Genomic DNA, 27,204 nt, shown 5'->3' with positions numbered 1-27,204 from the left:
TCTTTTTATATAAAGCCGCTTGTTGCCAAACCCATGTACTGCCTTGGGCCATGTTCTGCATGCTGCGTCAACCTGCTTTTGCTACAATTCAGACTAACTGAACCCAATATAGAACTGTGTCAACTTCTAATGCTGAGCACTGCATAAAGTGCAACGATTTACTGTGTCCACTTCAGCCAGCTCACACCAAGGTTATGCGAATTATGGTCTCCCATTTCAGATGGAGATGGAAGAAATGTTCTCTCATCGGGTTATGAACCATTGGAACTCTTTTCTAAAGAGTGGAGGAAGCAGGGCCAATTAATGTTTTTAAAGGCAGAGGTACAGAGATTCTTTACTAACAAAGGAGTTAAAGGTTACTGAGACAGGCAGAAGTGTTAAGATTTTTTTCCAGTTTCTTGATCACAAATCTGTAGGAGTGAAAACATTTACGTTGAAATATTTATTTGTACAGAGTATTGATGGGGTCACATCTAGAGTATTGTATACAGTTTTGGTCTCCTTATTAAAGGAAGCAGTTGCAAAGAGGCTCACTGGACTGAAACTGGGATGGGCTTCTTCTGGGGAAATGTTGAGCCTGTATCTATCGGAATTTAGAAGATTGAGGGGTGTCCTTACTGAAAACATACAAGATCCTGAGGGGACTAGATACTAAAAGTTTACCCTTGTGGGAAAGACTAGAACTAGGGGACAGTTTACAAATAAGGTGGTCTCCCATTTAAGACAGAAGAAATTTTCTCTCTCATAGGGTTGTGAATCATTGGAACTCTTTTCCCCAGAGAGTGGAGAAGGTAGGGTCAATGAATACTTTTAAGGCAGAGTTAGAGAGTGTCTTGACTAACAAGGGAATTAAAGGTTACTGACGGCAATTTGAAGCCACAATCAGCTCAGGCATGATGTCATTGAATGGTGGAGCAGGCTCGATGAGCCAATGGCTTACTCCTGTTGCTAATACATGTATTCTTTCAGGGCAATGTCAGAAAATTAAAAAAAGGAATCAATTTTTTGAAATTTGGTTCTAACTCATCTGCATTGCACCCTGCACAGGAAAAGACAGGATCCAATTTTCCTGTATTTGCACCACAGCTTGAAGGGAAGTCACACATGCCTCGGACACTAAGGCACTATATGTATGCAGGAATCAGAACAAGTGTAGACTTTTTCTGCACCTTGACGTCATAGCATTAAATTGGAACTAAACAGGTTTGTCTGCGAATGAAAACATCAACTTGTATTTTTGAAAAGGTGTAATTAATTACAATTTTGTCATCAAGGTAAAAGAGGCAAGGCGTGGAGAACAGAGCATATATCAGGCAAGAATAGGCCTAGATTAAGCCACCATGTCACAGCTATGTGGATTAATATCAGCTGAACATCAGCTCAAATCTAAGTGTTTGTTGAAATCTGAGCCCTGCCACAGCTCATGAGATTACAATTTCATTAGCAGTGGTATTGGCAACCACAAGAACTACATTCTCTGCTAAAATTATAGGGGTCCAATAGAAAAGGAAACAAGCTCTTTACTTTGAACTAAATATGTTAAGTCAAAGTGGGACTACTAAATACCAAATTGTCCCACTAAGTTTGTCATCTTCAATTTACTAATTGTAATGCTGTTGAAGGATGCAATGGCATTAGGGGCAACCTTACTGTGATAAATCAATTTACCAGTGCAAAATAAAGTATTAACCTGCATAAACAAAGCAGAAAAGATGTTGGATTCTATTCACAACCGCAAAGAATTACATAGTCAGGGAACAGCAAATGGGATAAAATCTGTTCCAGCCTCCAACTTAAATTTTCCCAGTAATTAAGAGCAACACTGCACATTTTAGAGGAGCAGTGATTCCATACTCAAACTGAAAGCTCATGTTACAACCAAAAATAAATTAACTTGATAAAATATTCCATAGTTAAAACTATTACAAAGGAGAACCAGACAGTCGGTGTAAACTTGAAATCTCTCCCTTCTCCCCACGTGCAATTTTGCAATTGTTTCACCGGTGATCAAGTTGCAACACACAATATCAGCGTCTACTACGATAAAAAGGACAAAAACAAAAAAATCTGCGTACCCAAAATAATTCGGAAGAATGTACAGCTTACTACATCTTGCCTTCCCATTAGCTATAAAGTGGCAAAATTTATAATTAAATCTGCACTGTTACCTCAATTTCCATTGGATATCCCATTAATTAATTATTGAGGGGTTATGGGAATTGGGCCTGGGTGGGATTGTGGTCAGTGCAGACTTGATGGGCCGAATGACCTCCTTCTGCACTATAGATTCTACGATTCCAAAGCCAGGACATCACTTGCAGCTGACTGACCTGCTTCAAACCTCACAAGCCGGTTGGTCAGTATAAAACATTACCAGTCATCTGACAGCTTTCCTGTTTCCTAGAGAAATCCAGCTTAGTACTTTCCAAGCAACTTCCATCCCATCCTCACACACAGTCAGCACTAGCATTGCAAATCCTGTGCAATGAAAACTGATTCAAATCAGAAACAAGCTACATCAGTGCTGAGTATGTTAGTATTGACAATGTCAGCTGTTCAGAGACTTGGTAAGTTAGACTTCAGAATTTCTATAGGCTGCTTGTAGATTTGACCATTTCTACTTCCATTCTGGGTCTGTGACCAAATGAACACCAAATATCTCTATACAAAGGTATGTGCAACAAATGCAATTGGAACACTGCTTCAGGCAGTGGGATGATATCTTAAATGTAACATTTATTTTTAAACAATGTTGGAAAGTCAATAAGCAATACAGGATGGCACAGTGGCATAGTGGTCATCACTGCTGCACCAGAGTGCCAGGGACCTGGGTTCAATTCCCAGCTTGGGTCACTGCCTGTGCAAAGTTTGCATGTTCTCCCAGTGCCCGGATGGGTTTCCTCTCCGTTCGAAAGATGTGCTGTTTAGGTGCAGGTGCCGGAGTGTGGCGATGAGGGGATTGTCACAGTAACTTCATGGCAATGTTAATGTAAGCCTACTTGTTACTAATAAATAAATAAATCAATCAAACCTTTCCATTTACATGCGCCAATCCCTGCATCCAGGAAGCTCAGGATTGGACGTGTACAGGATACGGGGATTTTCAATCCTGCGGCGTAGATGTGGGCAGTCTGAAATAAAACAACCTTTCCATGGTGTTTTATTTCGTATCAAAATACAGGCTTTTCTCAGTTCTGCTCAAAATGTCATGACCTCTTTTACTTCCTGAATGGATGTTGACTGATCTGTGTACTTCAAAATAAGTAATTGCAGTTTCCTGCTTGTGGATTTTGGGATGCCAGATAAGGGATCTGGTACCTGTATTAGATTTCAGATACTGAAGCATAGAACTTACATGTCTTAGTGTGCTCTTTTGAGAGGAGATAATTCGCCAGTGGTGGTGTATAGGTCAAGCACTGTATAGTGGAGTTCAAGAAACATGTATTGCCCAGGTTGTGGAGTCCAGCTCCGACTCTGCACATGCGTACCCATTTCATGGACAATTTTTCCATCGGAAACAGCACTTTCTGAGGGGCTGGGATGCCATCATTTGGAGTGCCACTGATCTCACAGACTGAAAAATACAAAAAACAAGCATGATGCAATTTGGATAGAGGGAAGTGCTGAAAATACAATTGTACAAATGACAAACATCTCCTTTTCAGTGATATCAAATTTTCACAGATAAATACAGATCTGAAGACTGACAAAGACAAGGTAACTTTAGAAAAAAATTGAGCCACAACCAATTTGCAGCAAGAGGAACATTTCTAAACATTTAAATAAAAAACCGGGCCTGATGTTTACAAACTTTGTAATTAACCAATCTCTCAGTCACAAGGGCATGAAGCTATCCTTCATGAAATTCACTTAAAAGAACATGAATACTGGTTGATAACATTTTCCACAGCAAACTCTGACATTGGAAGATTCAAGACCAACACACAGATCTTATGGATTCATTTTTCAGCACAAATTTGACATTAATTTTAAAACAGTAACATAGCTGCAGAAATGACACTGCCTATTCATAAAAATTAGCCAGATAATCAACTGCAAATTCACTCCTAGAATGTAGCCATTGCAGCATTTAGTGCTGTTTCGTTGCTCACTGCAAAATATTTAAATCTGGTTATTCACACTATTAAAATTGTAAGTGACATTAAGTTTTATTTGCTAAAGTCATCGATTCACCCCAATTCCACAGAAACGCAAAGCTATATTAGACTCCCATGCCCACCACATTTAATGAACCTCAGTATGTACTTAGTAGTAAAACAGCGATCAAGTAGGCTGGATATACATACCTTGCTTTTTTGTTGGGGTGGAACAAGCATTTTTCTGGCCTGTTGCCCCTTCAGCCTTTGGGTTTAAAATGACATATTTACTCTTCAAAGTTTCTAATTGACAGGAAAAGTTCTTGCTGGCAGGCTCAAATTCAATTTTCTCAAGAAGAACCTTCTTTGCTGAAGCTGCAAGCAGTTTGTTGAGGTCACCTTCGTCAGTAGAATCTTTCCTTCCAGGCTTCAGGGCTTCTTTCAACTTGTCTACTATAGGCATGGTGCATAACTAAAACACCAAAAAAACATAATGAGCCAAATTATTTCCCACTGCAGTGCAATGAATTAATCAATACAAGGTTGAGCTAACCTTGTTCCCTTTGAAACAACAGTGACATGTTAAACCAAAGTGATCACATAGCGTACCAGATATAAAGTGTACTCAATCTTAGTTAAGACCCAGTGTTAATATTTTTCTTTTGCTAATTGCTATTCATTTCTTCAAAGAACAAAACAGCACAGGAACAGGTCCTTCGGCCCTCCAAGCCTGCGCCGCTCATGTGCCCACTAGACATTCAACCCGAATATGTAACATTTTTCTTGGAAGGATCTTTCACTGAATCTACAGTCAAACTTTTCAGAGGGTAACGAAGGTGTGAGGCAGAGAGGAGCCACAAGTAGACCTGCTTCCCCCGCCCCATTAACCTCTCATCTGTTCAGATAGGAAATAGTAAATAGTCAACAAGTGGTTAAGTGAGCAATTAGGTTAGTTAAGCACATCACTGGTGCATATAAAAGGGAAACAAGTGATTATCTGGAATGGAGTTTGAGCATTGGAATAAAACTCTGTCTGGAAGAAAGGACTTGGTTTCTTTCTTTGTTAGCAGCTAGCTATTGGAGTTTGATTCCCCCACCCATTGACTTTGGGACCTTTAAATGTACTGGAATACCACAGCTAGTTGCGTAAAAAGGGGACCTGGTTTGGCTTCTCCTGCACTATGAGCAAAGACTCCCAGAACAAATATGCTCCACATTTCTCAGAAGACCCAGGTGAGAAACATGGGCTTCCAGTGTAAGGTGAGGAAATAGGAGTGGAGTGACAACCCCACAGTGATTACCACCCCTCAGAAGATTAGCCCTAATTATATGCACCAATTTAAGTCAAAGAATTTAATCCGATTGCTTTTTACCAAATATTCATTCCAACCAAAGCTATACATTTTCCCCACAAGATGCAAGATGCAGAAGTTCATTGCCCTTTTATAGATAACGACACTTAAGTGATGCTTCAATTTTAAAATATTGTTCTACAGTCCCTCTACAAGTCTCCCCTTTGTCAAAGAGAATGATGGACCCAGAGTTGAGTAAATGTTCAGAGTGCATATAAACAACATGCATCCCATATTAATCTTATATACAATAGACACAAGCCATCACATTGTACATCAAGTCCTGCTTTGGTATTAAAGTCTAATCTAACCCCATTAAACCTTAACCTTAGATTTAAAATCTTTCGTACACAAGGTGTTTGGCCTCATCCCAACTTAGGATCTACACATATAGCCATTGTATTTTTTAAGAAGCATCACTAACAGCAGTTTATGCCAACACAGTTATGTTGATAATAAATTGGCTAGATCCAGGTAATTAGCCAAAATGTTATACAACCACAATTTTTCTGCACAGGACCAAGCGTTACTGAAGCGATTCAAAATGCATTTACCAAAACACACAACAGCACCAAAATTACTATTCAAAATTCTCTGACCAATTACCATGTAGACATTTAATCTCATGATTTTTCAGACACCGAAGCACATCACATCATTAAATAAACCTTAGTGCCGAGTCCTAAAGCAAAGTAAAAACTGCACAATGTAATTTTAAATAGGAAAAATGACTGAAAATTAGCTATGGCATAATTAATTTTAGAATATAATTAATTTGTTCCTTCAACTATGGAACTTGGGCCAAATTCAGCATACCCATCATTCCCACAGATGGGTAATTATGAAGCACTGCTGCTTCACAGCTCCAGGGACCCGGGTTCGATTCCCGGCTTAGGTCACTGTGTGCGGAGTTTGCACATTCTCCTCGTGTCTGCGTGGGTTTCCTCCGGGTGCTCCGGTTTCCTCCCACATTCCAAAGATGTGCGGGTTAGGTTGATTGGCCATGATTAAATTGCCCCTTAGTGTCCCGAGATGTGTAGGTTAGAGGAATTAGTGGATAAAATATGTAGGGATATGGGGGTAGGGCCTGGGTGGGAATGTGGTCGGTGTAGACTCGATGGGCCGAATGGCCTCTTTCTGTACTGTAGGGTTTTTATGATAGCATGGACACATTTTTCACCAACACAATGTGAACAAGTACGCCTTTTACAAACATACTAAAACATTTAATGTTTATTTAGCTATTTTATTTTGACTGTTTGAAAAGACTATCTGATCGGTTTGTACAAATTCAAATCTTACGAAAGGACAATATGAATTTAGAAATCATGCAACTTCATGGAGTTAATTTGGTAGCAGAAAAATACACAGGGCACATGGGAACAGAAAGCAAGAACCTGAATGTTGTACTTTAATATATAATGAAAGGTGTGTGAAAATAATGGCAGTGACATTCAACGGAGAAAACAAAATATACTACATTTGTTAACTACTTATGTGGCTGATCCATAGAAGCTAGGGCTGGAAAGTGAAATGGAAGAGTTTTTAAAAAGTCAAGGTTATCACTTACAAAATGTAGTTCACCTTTGCAATATGTTAGTGCAATGCCTGCCGCCAGGCAAGCAGCCTTGAAAAAGAGATTCAGCATTGCCACTGTTTTAATAATAATGTACCAAGTCAAGCAGACCTGTCTCTTTTTTTCCCCTCCAGAAACACAGCGCCAGGGTCCCAGGTTCGATTCCTGACTTGGGTCACTGTCTGTGTGTAGTCTGCACATTCTCCCTGTGTGCGCGCGCAGGTTTCCTCCCACAGTCCGAAGTTGTGCAGGTTAGGTGGATTGGCCATGCTAAGTTGCCCCCTAGTGTCAGGGTGATTAGCAGGGTAAATGCATGGGATTATGGGGATAGGGCCTGGATGAGATTATGGTCAGTTGCAGACTCGATAGGCCATATGGCCTCCATCTGCATTGTATGATTCTATGATATGGTCATTAAAGACTTTCATAAAGCCAAATACTACAGACTCACTCTGCCCACAATCAATTGTGGTTTTTATACCACAATCCAATTCCTCCTTTATCTACCACTGTGGAAAACGGTCGCCCAATTCCCTTACTGCACTTTCAAATCCCAACCATTGGAGCCTTTGGCCTTCTGCTTGCCAAAAGGGGAGGCCATTCTTTTGTTGATTTATGGAGTTCTCACTGAAATATTTCAAGTGGCACTCATCTGAAAGGGCTTGCAAATGAGCCCCTGATGCAGATCTTCTGTGAGATAACCTGCGACCACCAAGCAGATATACATCTGCTTTTCCATTCAGATCAAAAACCACATCTTACAATAGTGACTAAGGTGAATAGTACTGATGCATTTCAGGTGAAATCTGAATAAACGTGCAGGAGAAAGGGGTAGAAAAAAATTAACAGGGAGAGGCAATAGGATGGGGGAGGTTTGTACGGATTGAGCAGTCTGTTTATGCTGTAAAGTCTACATACCACTTTTGTTTCCTTCGTATGCAATCCCTCAGGATTGAGAACTACTTTGTTTTACTCTGGTTCAAAAATGACCGCTAAGTTCAATACACAATTGAAAGACTAACACCTGCAGGGCCAGGTAGAGGAGCTGTGGGAGATTTGTACATGCTCTCCCATGCCTCAACTTCACCTCTGCATGTTCCTGCCAAAGTCTCTCAATGTGTTCAGTATGCTCATGAACGAACCCTCTCAATTTTGGTTGGTTACAAGTCAGGGTCTGCCCTGAGTCAGCAGGTAGCTTAGATCTCTTCAGCAATGCTATGGAGGACATCCCGAAAGCATTTCCATTGTTTGCCTGAAAGTCTCCTGCCATGACTGAATTCCAAGTGGGACAGTTGCTTCGGGAGACTGATGTTAAGCATACAAATGACAGCTGATTTTGAGTAGTCAGTGCCTTGATGCTGGGCATGTTGGCTTAGGAGAGGATGCTGCTGTTAAACCATTTTCCTTGCCACGAGATTTGGAGGATCTTATGAAGGGACCATTGATGTACCTCCCCAGTGCTTTAAGGTGCCTGCTGCAGATCGTCCAAGTCTCTGAAGCAGGGGACATAGTATAGGTACCATCACTACAATAGATGATCTGGTTTGAGTGTTTGCTGTGCATTTGAATCTGCACCAACTTAACAACACTTCTCAATTAGCAGCTACACAAAAAAAAACTGTCCAACCCAAAGATAAAACTTTTAATAAAACTATTGATTTTAATTTTACCAAGTCCATTCTGAGAGACTGGGATCACTCAAGCCAGATATCAATACTCACTAAAATGATAAAAATAGACAAGAAAAATGTGAATTAATTTCTTGTTTAAAATAATTTGCTCCTTGTACAGAAGAGATTTCCTTCAGACTGAGTCATGCGTAATAGACCAGACAGGTGCAAACATTGTAACTAAGAAATGCAAAAACAAACACAAGAGGCTACAGGAAGACAATTTTTAAGACTAGGAAATAAAAATGCAAATAGCTGAAAAGTATGCACTTCAAATCAATCACTAGGAAAATAAAACAAATAGCTTAATCAATGCATTACTCTATTTAATGAGCAAATTTTTGAACAGCCAAATAAATTATCCTCGTAAACACAAGGTTTCATGTGCAAAAACGGGGCCGAGATACCTCTGAAAGGTTGGGGAAGGTATGGAGAGCAGGGTAAGGATCAATGGGGGGGGGGGGGGGGGGGGCGCATTCATTCACACTATTTTCAAACATCGGACAAAAAAAAAACAACAGCTTGAACATGCTTAAATGTCAGATGATTAGAAAAGGTCAGGAAAAGATCCCAAAAGAGATACTGACAAGGAAAACAATTTCCAAGGTTCCACAGTTACCCCCTCCAATTTACTTGCTAAATTTTAAGTTTTCAAACTTACTTCCCAAAGCATCTGCTCCCTTCACACACACTCCACCATATTTTCAATTTCAGCTTTTTTTTTAAATGCCAGCCTTGAGTTTAGCTATTTCCAGCTACATGAATTCATGTAATATTTCCCAACACTTTGTAACCTCATTCCATAAAGCTACAGACAGCTGTACACTCTAAATAACAAGAGTAACCTTATCTTTAAATTAGTCTACCTCTTGCTTCATTTACCCTATACAAATCATCATGAGAAAATACCGCAGTGTGGGATTCTCAGTGATTAATGTGCTTAAAAGTCTTGCAAACTATGTATGCTTGTGTGACAAATTTACTGAGTTTGTTTCCCAGGTCTTCATTCAATAACAATTCTACTGATGATCTAATGTTCCATTTTTTAATCTATTACAACACTATTTCACTCAAGTAATTCGTACATCCTTTAGTTCTCTCCAAGATGAGATTCCTAAACCAGAAGCTGTTTCAATGTGTTAAATTGAGGCAACACACTATTTCAAATTGAGTAACAACATTTAAAACAGTGAATGCTCTTCATTTCCAAGCCCAGATAATAGGACAAGAGAAATGAGCAGTCATCTTAGAATATGCAGAATACACAACCTTTCATTTACTCCGAAAATATGTTATTGAAAAACATGACACTGTTTTTAGAAGAAATATGAAATGCGAATTATTTTGTCCTCCATTCCTAGGTAAGGAATAACCTTATCTTTAAATCACATTAAGGCTTTAAGAGGTCAGTCACGTTAGAATTGCTGAAATCTTACATTTCCCCTCCCTCCAATTTCAGACAAAACCATAGTGAGAGAAAATGTCATTGTTTCATAAACCTAGACAGAGATAAGAAGAATTACACAGTTATCTTTTGCCTATAAATTATGTAGAGATAAAAAACAAAGTCATGACATTCACTCTGCTATGTTCCAAAGAAGATTAGGATTTGAATGTTGGGCTATAGCTTGTTTAACTCAAGTTTTTAAATTATCTTCTGTACAAATGTGCTCAGGTTTCACAAAACAAAAATTAGCCCATGACATCAAAATGCATGGTTAAAAATTTAAAAACTTGCTTCTACGTACAAGTCACAATGTTATTGCTTAAAAGGGAATATTTCTGTTTAGCAAGATACAATGGTAAAATATATTTGCATAAAAACTGCTGCATCTCTGATCAGAAATCAATTCTTGTGAATGGTCAAATTTCTGTTCAATGCAATTTTGCCTGGTAAGTATTCTTTTCAGCATCAAATTTCATGGATGGAATTCTCTTTCCACACTACCAGAAGTGTTGTCCGCATCCATGGTCTACCCGCCTTTCTTTCATCCTGAGCCATGGCATGTTCTCATCTTCACCAGATTTTCCATCCTGCCAACCCCCTTGCTTATTTACACTTCCATCATACACACTTTTTAAAAAAAAACAACTTGTTCCATCATCTACTTTTGCACTGCACTATCACCCTTTTAGTCCATTGTTTGAGCTCTACAACACCACACAACATAGGCAAGTGCAAAGCCAATGTGTTCCAATTCTAATGAAAGGCTAGCGTCCTGAAGCATTAATGCCTCTCACTCTCCACAGATGCTGCATGACCTGCTCAAGGCTTCCACATTGTTATTTCATTAAATGTCATGATCTTTGATTCTTGGTGAGTCACAATCCTTGATGATACATATAGTCCAATTTGTTGCTGCTTGCAGCACAACACCGCCCACTTGAATTTAGAGGCTTAACCAGATAGCTATAAGCACACTTTACAGAATGTTACTAAATGCTGATAATTGTTACAGCAACAACTTTTATAGTGAGGTTTAGACCAATAATTAAAATCAATGGTTCCCAAAATGCTTTGGTTGAAGGATCTTTTCAAATGGATCATGCCCCCTCCCCAACCCCATCAAAATGGTACTCAGAAAAATGAAAACATTGCACAACGTATTTTAATAGTATCATCGAGAATCTGTTCATTTCAATTCCACTATCAGCGAGAATAAATGCTGCACTAATGAGCCAAGTCTATGCTTTTCCTCCCAAGGCAAAAATGTCTAAAATTCTACAGTGCCCCATCTCATCCCAAAACTGAAGAATAGCAGTAGAGGCACTGACATTACACCAACTTTTAATTGCCCACCAGCTGCTGATGTGTGTGTTTGGAGCGTTCCTACACATGTGCTCTCCTTCTTGTTGAGACAACCAGTCCACTGTGCGTGGCTACTATGTGTGCACATTGCTCTCACCTCACCAGCTAGCACCAACCCCACATCTAGTCACCACTTCATTGCTTGTTCTCGTCTTGATTAAAGCATCACCCCAGAAGGTAACAGCAAACCGGACAGTTTTCAATGCAAAGGAAAAGGCTTCTTCCATGCAAACCATCATGAATTATTATACAATTAGTCCAATCTGAAAGTAGTTGTGCTGTATGTTATGGGACTGTTGTAAAATACGTTTAGCAGAAGCCCAGCAGCATTATTAACTATTTTGTGGAACTGTTAGAAAGTCTCCACAGACCCCAGTTTGAGAACGATCAATTTGAACAGACAATTGTTACTGCTGAATAGCTATCAACATACATCAGATATTGTTCAAATCTCAATCACTTCCAATATTCTCATTCCAATTTCCTAGCTATTGATTCTCTGCTGCCCGTATGAATCAAAAGTAAAAGAATTCCAGAATTTATGAAATGAGTTACTTAATGTGTTGGGGAGGGGAGAAAAAACAGGGAACAGAGACAGCAAGAGAGAAATGGTCGTAATTTATTTTAATTTTAAAACATCTGTTTAGTTTTAGAATTGGAGAGGACTTTTTCAAGATTAAATATAGTGTCAGCTGTCTGGAGCAGTTAAACAGCAGTCTCAGGGTTAAGAGTGGTAACAGATTGGAGGAGTTCTGTGTCACCCATGTGCATGGAGATGCTAACCTTGCATCTACAGATGATAAAGAGTTGAATGGGAATACATGGAGGTGGTAAAGGAGCCAAGTATAGATCCTTGCACGATTCTGAAATGAAGTGCTCCAAAATGTGAAGAGAAATAATTGCTGGAGATGACCTGCTTATGTTTAAATACAATAGGTACAAGTGGAATCATACAAGAACAATCCCACTGCACCAAATCTGAAGAACCGCAAGCGATAAAGTAAAAGGGTCACCCAGCGGGATCCTAGTCATGGTCAATTCAGCTTCAAAAGAATTGTGATGGTTGGACAGAGAATTTTAAATCGGGATTTATGGAGAAACGGCCATGGAAATGAAAAAAGGGATGGGATATTGAAGATAAGTCATGATGAGGATTAGTTGGATTTTGGAAAGGAGTGGAAATTATCTAATATTGGAACCAGTAAAGTGAGCTGTGTAGTGAGGTGCTGAAGGGGACTGGGATCAAGGGAGTAGGAATTGTATCCAAGATATTAGCTAAGGTTATGGAAACTGGGGAAGTAAATGGACAGAAGGTGTAGAGACAAGGATGTTCACAAACAGAGTAACTGCTATATTAGGGTCAAGGAGGATGGGACTGCATGATAACTTTGACAGTACCAGAGAATAGAAATGGGGGACAGAGTTTTGCTGGTACAAAGTCATCAAGAGACGGAGGTGATCATTGTCCGGCTCTGCATTGTCTATTTTATCCTCACTTTGCCTTCACTGTACTAGCAAGTCACTGAATTATACCAGCAATGCCATTGCTCTAGTTATAGTACCTGGGGGACAAAAATGCATTAGAACCAATACTCCAAGTAGCGTGCACCGTCCTGCAGTGGATATTCTGCAGGTCTCCCCCGTTCTTCTGTATGCTGGTGAAGAGTGTGTGCGCGCGCGCATGTGGGGCTGGGGCAGGAAGGAGGAAACTCCATGACGAAAGCTCTCACTTCTGGAGTCAGTTGGGATCAATTTCCACATCAAAATATCCTCATCACCATCCAAACGTTTTCTTCCTGTCCGTCTTGCAGTCAGCCCTAGATGGGGTATAGTTCCATGGATGCTGGTTAACTACAGTACAATCCTTATCCCTTACAGTGTCCCTGCTTATCCCATGCAGTCACCTGTATCAGGCAAATTGAGCTACATCATGTCATTACCAAATGGGTCAATTGCAAAAAGCTCTGCTTAGGCAGAATTATGCCCACCGTTTTTCTAGGCAGTTCAAGTAGCTGTTCACACCTATTTAGATGCTAAATCCTGTCATTAAGCCCCAACACCTTGTGACCACTAAAGTTCTTACCACTCCTGCAATCTTAGTAAACTATACAGGTTTTAAAATCATGATAAAGCTGAACGAGTGCCATTAAGTGTACATGGAGAAGCAGTCTTGCCTTGTTAAATAAACTGTTAGTGACCAACATGTAAACAAGTTCTTCAAAGACAATTTCAATTGAAGTGAGGAGTTATTGGAAACAACAACTAGTGTTACTGTTTGATTTCAGACTTAATTTCCATTTAACTCACCTTTCTATTGGCATTTTCAGTCTATTCCCATAACTCGGACCTTTAATTAGGTCCTATTAAACCACCCCTATGCTGAAAAATATCCTAATGCTTTTGCATGAATTTTCAGAACTATCCCAAGTTAGTTTCTGCCTTTACATCATAAAGTATACCAGTCACCATGCACAACAGACAAACTGCATTGACACCAATGCACTCATTATAGAAACAGCAGGGACATACTTTGTCCAAGCAGCCAGTACCAGAGTTAAAGTAACCACTTCCACCTCTCCAAGTAGTACAGACAAGGTTAGTGTTATAATTTTATCACAGAGAAGAACACTGATCTGGGAGAACAAGACAACAGGAACCCAATCAAGAGAATCAGTTGATGTAAGAAGCAGAGTCTTGTCTATTTCTAAATGACTGAGGCACTAGGTTGCAGGTGAGATCTGGAGTTGTCACCCAAAGTTTCCAATGCCTATTGTTCATAAGTTTGAGTTACAGACACACAAAAATTGTAACAGCCTTAAGAGAATGTTAGAGCCAAAACAAAAAGTACACATTTACAGCAGAATCCACTTGGCTAGTGAAGAATACTCCGGCAGTCAAAATGAAGCAAATGAGAAATCACAATCACATTCTCAGGGTCAGGGCAAATAATGCTCCACAGCTGTGGAAACAACTTGAGCAGCAGTTTCCCATATTCCTTACCCTTTCACTAACCATTGACTATTTCCATAATTTCATGATCATTTTGGCTACTAAAAATTCAAATATCTTTCTTCAAAGTTTGCGACAAAATACTTAATCCACAGCAACAAACATGTATCAATGTATAAAATTTATTAAAATGCCAGAAATATGCAACAGGTCAGGTAACATCTGTGGATAGCACAACAGCTAATGTCTTAGATCAATGACTGTTCATCAGAACTGAAATATTAACTTTGCCTGCTCCACAGATGCTGCCTCAACTGCTGAGTATTTCCAGTATTTTCTATTATTAACATCCACACTATGCAGAACAATGTCCCAAGGCACTTCACAAAGGAGAGAAACAGAGGCAGAGGGGCTAAAGAACTGAACCAAGGAAGAATTGACAAGAACTTGTTTATAGTGAGACACAGGAAGCAGACAGATAAACTCTGCCACTGATGAAGGCTAAAGACCAAAGTTGAGTGAACAAAACGTTCAAAGATAATAGGTAATAACTGAGATAGGGTGAAGCACTGATGAAGTAAATAAAAAATCTAAAGTGCATTACAAACATATTGTCTTTTCCCAAAAGAAATACATTAGATCTCTGAACCAGAGAGATAACAAGCCTCAATTTATTCAATATCATGTTTTAATAGCCTACATTATCATTTTGCTTTTATATAAAAATAAGCAACTGAATTGAAGCCCTCAGTGCAAATATGCACCAAACATCTTAGGTTGCATAAAAACTGACAAGCAGTGATCATTGGTATGAGAAATGTAAAAAGTACTTTATTTAAAAGCACTACAATGGTACATCACGCTACACTATAACCACTGACGCAAGCAGCATTAATTTGAACTCATTTTGAATTAAGAAGGTATATCATGCAAGACACTCTGTGCCATTATTGCAATTCACTGAGGAGGCAAGCATAGGCTCACATATACTGCTGCCTCCTCCCTCCTCCCCCCCCCCCGAACTGTCACCAAGCACTTATCTACTGGCAAATATATCCTGGGTGAGTCTTGCATACCCTCTAGCAACCAATTTCAAATAGATACTGGCAGAGATTTCCAAACAAGTTGTCTGCCTGCCTTCTCAGCTGGGTACAAGGCAAAACAGAGATACACTAAAAATAAAACTGCATAGAACGTCATCCAAACCGTACCATATATCCTTAGATAAGATCCTGGAAACAGCTTTATAATTCCACACCTTTTAAGACATTACTATTGTAGTATGATTAAGTAATGGTACAGAGCATATTAAAAATTGAATTGAATGATTTGCTGCATTCCATTATGATTAGTCATAGCTTATTTTTCAGCTTTGCATTACTTTAGTCAGTTCACAGATTTACAGTGATTTTTCAAATAGTGAAGGATTCCACTGCACAAAGCAACCAGATCCATTCCTGCTTCAGAAGCATCAATAAGCTGAGGAAAAATTGATAACGGGATACAGCTGTACTGTATATAGGAATCAAACGAATGGAACACCTGTCATGCCAAATAATCATATCCAGTCTCTTCCCCAGCATCATTTTCAATTCTTAATGCACCAGTTTAGCCATTTTCATTTTATTTTAGGGGGAAATCAGTTCTCAATCACAACTTAAGGTCAAAACTCTACATGCTAATTTCTGCTCAACATACACAAATGTATTTTTCCAGTAGAAGTTCACACTTCTCCCTTCCCAAAATGCACTAAAGAACGCAATGCATTTTCTTTCCCTCAACTACCACTCTCACCCCTTACTCCATCTCCAATGAAGGCAATGGTTTGTGCCAAATAAAATTTCAGAGGAAACAGTTATTCGAAACCTTTGGAGAGGGTGCAGAGAAAATTTACAATAACAATTCCATGAATGATGGATTTCAGTTACATGGATGGAGAGGGTAATCTGGGGTTGTTCTCCTTTGAAAAGGCCAAGGGGAGATTCAACAGAGGTTCTGAAAATCATGAGGAGTCTGGACAGCAGAAAGTAAGAAATTCTGATTGGCAGGAAGGTCCAGAAATGGATGAGACAATTTTAAAGTGATGGAGAAAAGGACCACTGGGCAACACAAGGGAAAACTTCCTTTATGCAGTACATGGTGACTGGAATGCTCTGAGAGGGTGATGGAAGCAGATTCAATCAAGGCTTCCCAAATGGTTTCAGAGAATAGGCAATGGATTGGTATTAACCGAATTGCTCTTTCAGAATTAGCACATACTCAATAGGGTGAATGCCCTTCATCTGCACTGTAAATATACTTGGGTAAAGAAATGAATCATTGAATGTGTTAGTTTCACTTCTATAACAAGAGACCATCAGTTGACTTGATCTTGCAAAGATTACAGATCAGTTAACCAAAGTAACAGTCATAGCCATTCCTCCCCTGCTTCACAGTGGAATGCAAGTCAATGTGCAGCCCTACCACCACCCTGGCTATGATCTGCTGTTCAATACAAATCAGGGCTTAAGCCTGGAGCATTCCCTGCTTAGGATCATACTAAATGGTACAATTAACTGCCAAAACATACAAGGACACAAGAGGGCACAAATGGTTTGTGGTCTAATCTTTTGTACCCATTAGCCAACAAAAATTACATTATAAGTCAGTCCCTCCTACTCTAAAGGCTGAAATAATTAAAGAACCAACCACCTCTTATCTTGAAGTGATAAAACTAAATAAAAATTTAAATAATAAACATAATATTTCAATACCAGAGTATTTCACGTTACAATTAACAGTGAAGACACATCACAAGTAGCTGTTTGAAAAAGCATAGCTGACTTTTTCAATGCAGGAAAATCCCAAATAAGATAAATGCTCAGTTAATCTATTTTAGTGATAATGATTGAGGCTGGAATATTGCCCTGGGTACAGAACTAGCTAATATTTTTGTGTGTCACAAATAGGTTTACACTGACATTGCAATGAAGTTGCTGTGAAACCCCCTAGTCACCAGACTACAGCACCTGTTTGGGTACACTGAGGGTGAATTTAGCATGGCCAAAGTACCTAACCAGCATGTCTTTCGGACGTGGTTAGGATTATTTAATTCAATTATTGGATTATTTAATTCAATGGGATTTTTTTTCATGCCTATTTTAACAGGCTAGTGAGGACCTGAACTAAATATCACATATGTGAAAGACAGCACCTCTTGACAGTAACTCCCACGGTGCAAATTAGATTCGAGGCCTAGTGTGCTACTTGAACGCACGAACTTCTGACTCATATCAACTGACACAAGCTGACTGCCACTTTTTTTTAAAAAACGGTTTTGGCGAGTTGAAAGAGATTGGTGGGCCACTACCCTTAAATAAATTAAACCAGTGCCGCTGTTTTGACCCCCATCTCGACTGTTACAAGGTAAAAGGTTACAATACCAATCTCCACGGGTTCGAAACTAAGGCTGCACATGTGCACAATGCTTGCTGCACATTAAAAACTAACAGCTTAATGGCTTCCGAGATAGTCACAGAGTTTTACAGCACGGAAAGAGGCCCTTCGGCCCATCCTGACCGTTTCTCGCTATCCTCGACGAATGCCTCAAATCAATCAATAAGACTATAAATATAGTTTCCTCGCCTTCGGACAGCTGACTGGTCATTGAGAATCAGTGCTGAGGAGAAGAAATCCTGAAAGAGGATGGATCGGGATGTACAGAATGACAAGATTCCGATCGGTGAGGCGCGGTGACGACTTATATAATGGCTGGAAAGGCGCAGCTTTGGCTCCAACATGCAGCAAAAAGGCAGCACGTGTTAAACTCCCCCTTCCCCCTTCCCCCTCCCTCAGACAAGCAGCGCATCAAGCCACTCAAGTGTGAAAGTCACGGTCAAAGCTCCTCACAAACTGGCCGGCCGACAATCCCCAGGACATTTAACACCACATCTCCAATCGCTGGCTGAGATGCTGGGCTTGTCCCGCCGCGGTCTAAAGCGATCAACACTGCGCCAAACGCTAACCTGAGTCGCCGATCCGCGGCCGCCGCTACTTTGTAGCAGCTCCTTCGTCACCTCCCCTTTTGACTGACAGCGCGCTCCACCAATCGGAGCGCCGACACCCGCGAGGCCGCGCCCGTCAGCAGCATCTTAGACCAATCAGGACAGGGGGAGGGGGCGGGACCCCCAGCAGGCCGGAGAGCCTCGCGCTCACTCCTGTGTATCCATTCCCCGCGACATTCTGCAACATTGCGCTACAGTGTGGCCGCGGCTTGCAACCAGCCCCCCCGAAAAAACCCAGGCACTGCCAACCCCCAACTCCAGACAGCACAACATCTCACTGTCTTACACAGGAAAGCGGCTTGGCCTTACCTGAACAGAACTAAGATGAACCCACTGCAGAACTCTGTCACAACATGGACTCGGCGCTGAGCAGCACAGGACATCCGGGAAAGCCAGCAGTAAACAGCAATGATTGATGGCTGACAGGTCTAGTGAATGGGGCGCACAACTCCAAGAAAAAAAACATCGTCAATCCTCTTGGCGAGAGATACCTTTGAGTTGCCATCACGCCCTTAAAATATTATCAATTAAATCATTTTGGGAATCTGATGAGGGTTAAGGGTTATAAAGTCAGCAGTTCATCTGGACGAATCTTGTTCACACATGACAAGTTTGAAGATACAACTGAAGTTAGACCGAAACATGCTGAAGTTTATTTATCAGTGTCACAAGTAGGCTTACATTAACACTGCAATGAAGTTACTGTGAAAATCCCCTAGTTGCCACACTCTTGTTCCAGTACACCTCTCAAATGAATGCGACATGAACATAAAGAAATGTCGCACAGCTTTACTCTCCCTGTCCCCAGCAGAGATTGTGAAATGCGAAAGTTTTTTTTTAAAAGTCATTAGTTAAAAGGACTTTAATGTCATGTGGCTATGAAAGGTGCTACATAAATACAAGTCTTTTTGCAGAAAGTGCGTGGACAACATTATTCCCTTTGTCGAGCAGCCCAATGTTATTTTAATTATGTCAAATACGAAGTAGCACCATGTTTCAATTAGATTTCTACCACGTTTGTGTTGAGCATTTTAAAAATTCTCATCTTTGTATTCAAACCCCAACATGGGCAGCATGGTGGCACAGTGGTCAGCACAGCTGACTCACAGCACCAGAGACCGGGTTCATTTCCAGCCTCGGATGGCTGTCTGTGTGGAGTTTGCATGTTCTCCCTGTGTCTCCACGGGTTTTCTCTGGGTGCTCTGGTTTCCCATACTCCAAAGATGTGCAGGTTAGGTGGATTGCTCATGCTAAATCGCCCCTTAGTGTCAGGGGGATACGTGGGACTATGGGGAGGGAGCCTGGTTGGGATTGTTGTCAGTGCAGGCTGAATGGCATCCTTCTGCACTGTAGAGACTCTATGAACCCCAACATGGCCTTGTGGCAGCACCTTACCTAGGTAACCTCATCCAGCCCTACAAATTCTGGCCTTTTGTGCATCTCCAATTTTTCATGGCTCCACCATTCGTGCTGTATGATGCACAGATCCCAAGCTCTGGAATTCCATCCTTACACCTGAGAACCTGAAAGTATCCCCCTTCATGATGTTTACACCATCCAATATTTCAGACTTCCTCCTCAACTATGTCTGCATGGTCCCTCTCTTTTATGATTTTGTCATTAATAACCACACCCACATCCACACCTAAATAGACTTTTTGGATCTTCAATCACCCCTACTCTTTCCTTCATTATCCTCTTGTTTCTTCTGAATTGTTACAGACAGGAGAGAAGTTAATTTAAACAATCCTGATGTCTCCTTTTGCCACCTGTCTGTAAACAGAAAGGTGCTTTAATTTCCTTCCCCCTTTATAAGCAGTGGCATATTTCACAGCTCCTCAGTTTTGGTGCGATCCCATTTTCTATGAATAATTTCATAGCAAACTTGAGACAGGATGAATGCAAAGAGTTAGTTTATTTGCATACACTGAAACACAAGAGTGTTGCAACAGCCACTGTGCACTCATACAGTAAAGAGGGATGGAGAAAAGAAAGATTTACAGGGCAAAAACCACAGAGAAAGAAATTATTGTTTCATATGAATCCAGAGTTTGGAATCAAAGTCCAATCCTTCATGGATGCTGGCAGGTTAAAAACCGATGCTGTATAATTCACTTTTCCGGTGGAGTTGACTTCACATGAGGAGATAGGCATGCTTAGATGGATTAGTCTTGTTGGCAATAGTACAGAGGCTCTAGTTGAAAAATGTAAATGGGGCCAGGTATTCGATCTGGGCACTGCTCCCTTTTCTGTGCTGCCACATGTAGATGTCAAAATGGCAGACTGCGTTTTGCAGTATAACAAGGCAATATAACAGGTTCTACCAGCCAGAGGTTCATGTCACATGACTCCCACCTCTTCACAGTGTCTTTGACAAAGGGTGTGTATGTCCCGTCTGGGTTTCTGAGATGGTTAAATGTTCCAAACATTAGGACTTGAAAGGAAGGTTGCGGAGTACTTTATTCTCGCATACAAATAGGCTCCAGTTGGCCAAGCCTTACTTATGAAATGTAGATGGCCTTTGTAAAGTTCTCATTGAATTTGGTCACTGCAGCCCAGTGGGATCATTATGTCTAAGAGATAATGAGGTGCAATTTTCTGTGATACTGTCACGGTAGCTCCTTTTGTTCAAGGGTCACAGACAGGCATAGCTTCAGCTAGTTTAAAAGGTCTTTGGCCATTTTTTAAAAATAGTTAAAATATCTATGAAGGTATCTTTCTATATATATTTTATAAAAATATATAGTGTGGGGTCTTAGGCCCCTGACATTAATTATAATTAATCTTTTCTTAATTTTACCTGCCAATATTTTTTCAAGCCCACTCTTTGCTCTCTTAACTTCCTTTTCAATTTCACTCTTGCATGTTCTAAACTTCTCTAGACTTTCTGTATTTCTCCATTTGACCTTTTTTGCCTTATCCTACTCTGTATGCTCTTCAACTTCGGTGGGGGTGTTCATTTAGAATTTCATTCTTTTTCTTCCTGGGAACATGATTATTCTGAACCCTCTATTTTCAGCTCGAAGACCTTCTACTGCTCCGACACTGATTTACTTCAAAGTGATAGATGATAGAATCCCTACAGTACAGAAAGAGATCATTCGGCCCATCGCGTCTGCACTGACCACAATCCCACCCAGGCCCTACCCCTATTTCCCTACAGATTTAACCGCTAATCCCTCTAACCTACGCATCTCAGGACACTAAGGGGCAATTTTAGCATGGCCAATCGACCTAACCCGCACATCTTTGGACTGTGGGAGGAAACCGGAGCACCCGGAGGAAACCCACGCAGACACGAGGAGAATGTGCAAACTCCACACAGACAGTGTGGGAATCGAACCCAGGTCCCTGGAGCTGTGAAGCAGCAGTGCTAACCACTGTGCTACCGTGCCGCCCAGTAGCTGCTTCTCATCTCCTTTTGCTAAATAACATCTCACCTTAGTAAAATTGTCCTTGTCACAATATTCTTTCATTAAAAGTGAAATACTGCAGATGCTTGGAGATCAGAAGTAACAACAGATATTGCTGGTAAAAATTCAGCAGGTCTGGCATCTGTGGAGAGAGGAAGAGAGTTAATGCTTCAACTCCAATTGATTCTTCTTTGGAACTGAAGGGTGCTAGAAATGTGATGGGTTTTATAATGTTTTAAAAGGTGGGGAAGCGGTGTCGGTGGAACAAAATAGAAAGTCAGGTTAGAGGATAGAGGAGGTTAAATACTAAAGATGTTGTGGAACAAAAGGCAAAGAGAGTAGTAATAGTGGTAGTGTCACAATGTCAGCTGATATTACTACTTGACGAGAAGTTCCCAGAATGGAACCCTGTCTCAATAGATTATAACTTTTTTTTCAGAAACGTGGACAATCAGAGTCACAGGACAGCTGATTAGCTTTTTACAAAATAATAAAATATTTATTAAACATGAAGAATGGTCATAATACAATACAACTTCACCCCACCTATATCATCACAGATGTACACAGATTTTTAAGAATTACAGAAGTCACAGAATATATCCTATACTATATTGTTTTCGGTAAGTACACAGGTCAACTGTAGTCAGGCACACCCCAATTTAAAACTAAGTGGCAGACGCCACCCAGTGCAACTTTGGTGGATTTCCCATCAAATCTCCCCAGATGTTTCTCACACTGTGAGCCAACTGGTCTCACTGGAACCCACTGGATTTCACACGAGCGTTTCCAAACTCCACTCTTGACAACTGGGACATTCCATACCAACCATCCTCTCCTTCATTTTCTCCAGTTTGCTTTGAAGTTCAAGAACCTCATTGTTCTTTTCTTGACAACGTTCCAACAGTTAATTCGTTTTGCTTTTCAATTCCACGTTCAATCCATTATTCTGATTTACCAGCAATTCCTTTTCCTGTTCAAGTCATTTTCCACAATATGTCATAGATACTTCTGATGCTTTAAGTTCGTCAATTTTTTACTGAAGATCAACCTTTGCTAAGTTTGCTTTTACAAGTTTTTCATTTAGACATTTCAAGTCTTCAGTCAAGTGTTCCACTTTCTATGATTGATTCTCAATTGTCTCACTAATTCTCTTTTCTCATTAGCAAATTTCTCTTTCATACATGAAATTGAAGATTTTCCTTCAATTGCTTGTTATGTGCAATAAGTGTCTCATTTTTGTCAACAGTAGTTTTCAAAAGTTGGTTAAGAGCAAAATGATCAACTGTCTGCTGCAATACAGTTGTCCCCACATTACTGCCCCCACATACCAAATCATTATCCAGAATGAGATCTACGCTCAATAGGTGATTTAGGAATAATTCCCACCGTAAAAATTCCATTCACAAGTTTACTTATGAAATCAATTTGACATAAAGAAACAGGTTCATCCTTTTCATTAATATCATGTATTAATAGTTTTATGAAAGCAAAAAAGTATCTGGAATACAAATTGTATCAGCCACCATCAATGGCTGATCTGCTCACGAATCTCTCAAAATTTTAATTTGTTTACTTATTTTGTTGGATGAGTAAGAGGACACTTGCCCCTTTGAAACAAAATGTCCAGAGTATCTAACAACCTGACTTCCTTCACCAGTACTCAGAGCTACCTTGAGATGTAACCCCTTTCTCACAGATTATGAGGAAGCACTTTTCATCTATACCACGGCTACAGTTTTAACATTTCCTTTCCTGATGCTACCTTTCCTGCTACTGCAATTATCTCCCATTTAATATGTCCCACCTTGTAACAATGGAAACACTTAGGCCTCTGAATGTCACTTCCACCTTCAGCACTTTCCTTTCTGATCTGAGATGACATTTCTTCACCAATTCCTATTTTCCCTGACTACTTATTTTCCTTTCACCTTCCCACCTTCTATCCTTCTCCAATTTATAAGAATGAAAAAGGTATGGTTTTATGGATCAGTTCATAATTACCTGCCAGTTTTGCAGCCTGTCTAGCGGTTTTAACTTTATGTTCCTCAACATGAGGTCTAATAATCGAAGGAAGTGAATCTTTAAATTCTCCTACAAAAATCACCTCTCTTAGGGCTTTGTATGTTCCCTCTATCTTTACCCCTGTATCCAATGATCAAAATTATTTTGCTTTGCCCTCTCAAATTCGATATAGGTTTGTCCACACTGTTTTCTTGCATTTTGAAATTTCTGCCTGTAATCTCAGAAACCAACTCATATGCACTAAGGATATTATTTACTTCACCATACTTTACTGATACCTCTTCTACCAACAACGCATACATTTCACTAGCCCTACCTACCAGTCTACTTTATAATAGCAATATCCAAATTCTTTCTGGCCAGTTCATCTGTTAATCACCTTTTCAAAATAAATAAAGAATACTTCCACATCACTTTCCTCAAATTTTGGGAGAGCTTGTATGAATTTAAACATGTCCCCACTGGGTTCTTCTCTAGAAATAAGTCCTTCCTAAACTTCCGTGTCTCTTCCTTAACTGCCAGCATTTTAAGCTGAATCATATCAATCTGAAAGATGGAATTTCTCTGCGAGGAATCCAGAACAACAGCATCCACTCAATCGCCAGGCAGGAATGGTCCCTTCCTATTGGGGAACACTTCAGCAGTCAAGGGCATTCAGCCTCCGATCTTCATGTAAACATTCTCCAAGGTGGCCTTCAAGACATATGACAAAACAGAATCACCAAGCAGAAACAGATAGCCAAGTTCCGCATGCATGAGGATGGCCTCAACTGGGATCTTGGGTTCATGTCACACTACATGTAACCCCCACCATTTGGCCTGGGCTTGCAAAATCCTACTAACTGTCCTGGCTTGAGACAATTCACACCTCTTTAACCTGTGATTATCCCTCTTTCCACATGCACTGTCTGTACTTGGAAAGACTTGATTACCTGTAAAGACTCACATTCTAATCATTATCTTGCAATTGTGTATTTGCCTATATATGCGATGTTTGTGAACTTACCTCTCCACTCACCTGATGAAGGAGCAGTGCTCCGAAAGCTCGTGTTTCCAAGTAAACCTGTTGGGCTTTAACCTGTTGTGTGTTAGACCTCTTAGTGTGCCTACCCCAGTCCATCGGCGGCATCTCCACATCATATCTACTAACCAGCTTTTGATCCTCTCTTCTTTCTCTCACTTTTCTTTTTCCTCCATTCCAGTTTCGTCATTTCTATTTCTTTCTGAAAAGTGTTCTCTTTTTCCTTTTCCTCTCCCTTTCTTTTTCCCTTGCTTCCATCACAAGTTTTTCATTTGCAACTGGAGTCCAGCCAATTCATTTGCCTCAGCTTTTGGAGAACGTGAGTCTCTCTGGTATCCCTTGCAATTTCAAATGTTTCACTGCACTTTGAATGTCAACTTTCCTTTCCCCTGCAGGTAATCGTAATTGCAAATTATCTGCCAATTCCATTTACTGACTCTTGATTTCTTTCTGTAAACCAGTCGGAGTTACATCTTCCATCTTTAGGAAACACTTAGCAATTTCCAATGGCATTTTTGATTCTAAACTGTACAATATATCTCACTGCACCTCTAATTCTTATGTCCAGCACTTCAGAGCTGCCACATACTCATTTTCTTTTAAGGATTCACAGATCCCAATTTATAACAATAAATCCCTAGCCAGTTTTTACTATTTGACATCCAGTAACTTGCTTTCCACTTTTAAAAATTTCCCAATTAATTATTCCTACTCAGTGTCCAATAACCCGTTCTCCATGTTTTGAATCCACTGGTTCAAGAGACCATAACTTTTACTTTTTGTTTCAGAAACATGGATGACCAGAGTCACAGGACGGCAAATTAGTTTTTACAAAAGAATAAAACATTTATTGAAAATGAAAGGAATGACTATAATACAATACTCCTCTATCCCACCCATATCTTCATAAATGTACACAGATGTTTCAAGGATAACACCAGTTACATAATATACCTTGTACCATATTGTTCTTGGGAAGTACACAATCCCTGTAAACCAATGGACCAATTGTGGTCAGGCAAACCCCACTCTGAAAACAAGTGGCAGGCGTAACCCCAAAACAACTTCAGTGGATTTCTCCCAAATACTTTTCATCCTGTGAGCCAACAGGTCACACTGTAACCCTGGCTTCCACACAAGTGCTACTCTCAAAAAGACACAGCTTAGAATCTTCTTCAAAACAACACTTTCTCTTGGATGTTTCACCATGGATCCACTTCCACAATTTCAATCCCCTTTCTGTGTTCCTCTGCCTTCAATTGCCACATATGTTCAAGCTTCCATACAATCTCAGCCATGCCAACAGAACACCGCTGCTTCACAGGCCGTATCAAGGTCACCAACCATAGGATTCTTTCTGATCTCCGCCCTCTCCACTTTAAAACTGATTACTGCAGCTGTCTCTTTGACTCTCTACTGTTTACATGAACTTCACCCACCAGGACTCTGTTCAAATTCTTGTTCTGTGTTGCGTTGACCTCAATCTTCCTAAGACATTCTTTTTGTCTCAATTCCCTGGTTTCCAGAACTATCTGTTCTTTCACTTTTTGTACTGGCTTTCTGCATCTTACTCCATTATTCTGCCTCTGCAGTTCTTTGAGAGATGTTTCCTCTCCAGCTACCTGGCTCCAACTGCCTTGGTTCCAGTTTAAAATTAAACTCAAAAGGACTTCCTAACTTCAAGTGGTCCCTGGTTGCTAAGCAACTGTCTACTCTTTCTTTAAGCTCTGTTTACTTTCACATCGTAAACTCCCTAATCACAATACAGGCACAGTTTGAAATGAAACCCAAACCCACAGATGTGCAAGCACCTTTGCTTAACATGAACCTAACTAAAGTTTTAACCCATTGAGCCATACCTCATTTCTAATATACAAATTAGAATATAGATTACTTAAAACTATTTCTGTTACCTGGCAATTGTAAAGAAACAAAGCATTGATCTATAATAGATGTTACAGGTCAGCAATGTCTGAAAATAAAAACGTAGAAACCATCACAAACTCAGACTTGCAGGGGGTAATGAAAATAGGGGACAGAGTTCATGGTCTGAAGTTGTTGAACTCAATATTTAGTCCAAAAGTACCTAAATAGAAGATGAGGTGTTGTTCCTCCAGTTTGCATAGGCAGCGGGTAGAAATTTGAGTATGAGAGTAAGATGGTGAATTGAAGTGGCAAACTGGAGGAAGGTCAGGGTCATGCTTGCAGAATGAGCAGAGGTGTTCCATATAGTGGTCACCCAGTCTGTG

The 27,204-nt window shown here is 40.1% G+C and overlaps 1 protein-coding gene across 9 annotated transcripts in view; it reads right to left on the bottom strand.

Moving 5' to 3' along the window:
* Window positions 1-18,890, bottom strand: part of usp36 (ubiquitin specific peptidase 36) — a 54,426-nt gene extending 35,536 nt beyond the window's left edge. The window contains exons 1-4 of one of the 9 annotated variants that reach the window (XM_078225668.1): window positions 18,458-18,522; window positions 4,497-4,569; window positions 4,308-4,362; window positions 3,356-3,574 (exon numbers count right to left, since the gene is read on the bottom strand). In XM_078225668.1, the coding sequence (XP_078081794.1) occupies window positions 3,356-3,512 (157 nt within the window). In that variant the 5' untranslated portion in view covers window positions 3,513-3,574; window positions 4,308-4,362; window positions 4,497-4,569; window positions 18,458-18,522. Of the gene's footprint in view, window positions 1-3,031; window positions 3,575-4,307; window positions 4,570-18,077; window positions 18,523-18,805 lie in introns of those variants that run through there. The other 8 variants (XM_078225672.1, XM_078225670.1, XM_078225666.1 and 5 more) reach the window with 8 other exon arrangements.
* Between the last annotated feature and the right edge of the window lie 8,314 nt (window positions 18,891-27,204).

Source organism: Mustelus asterias, chromosome 12 (genome assembly GCF_964213995.1).
Source record: "Mustelus asterias chromosome 12, sMusAst1.hap1.1, whole genome shotgun sequence".
NCBI classification, from domain to species: Eukaryota; Metazoa; Chordata; class Chondrichthyes; order Carcharhiniformes; family Triakidae; genus Mustelus; species Mustelus asterias.
The sequence above is the reverse complement of the archived record's forward strand: the minus strand, read 5'-3'. Positions and strand labels throughout refer to the sequence as shown.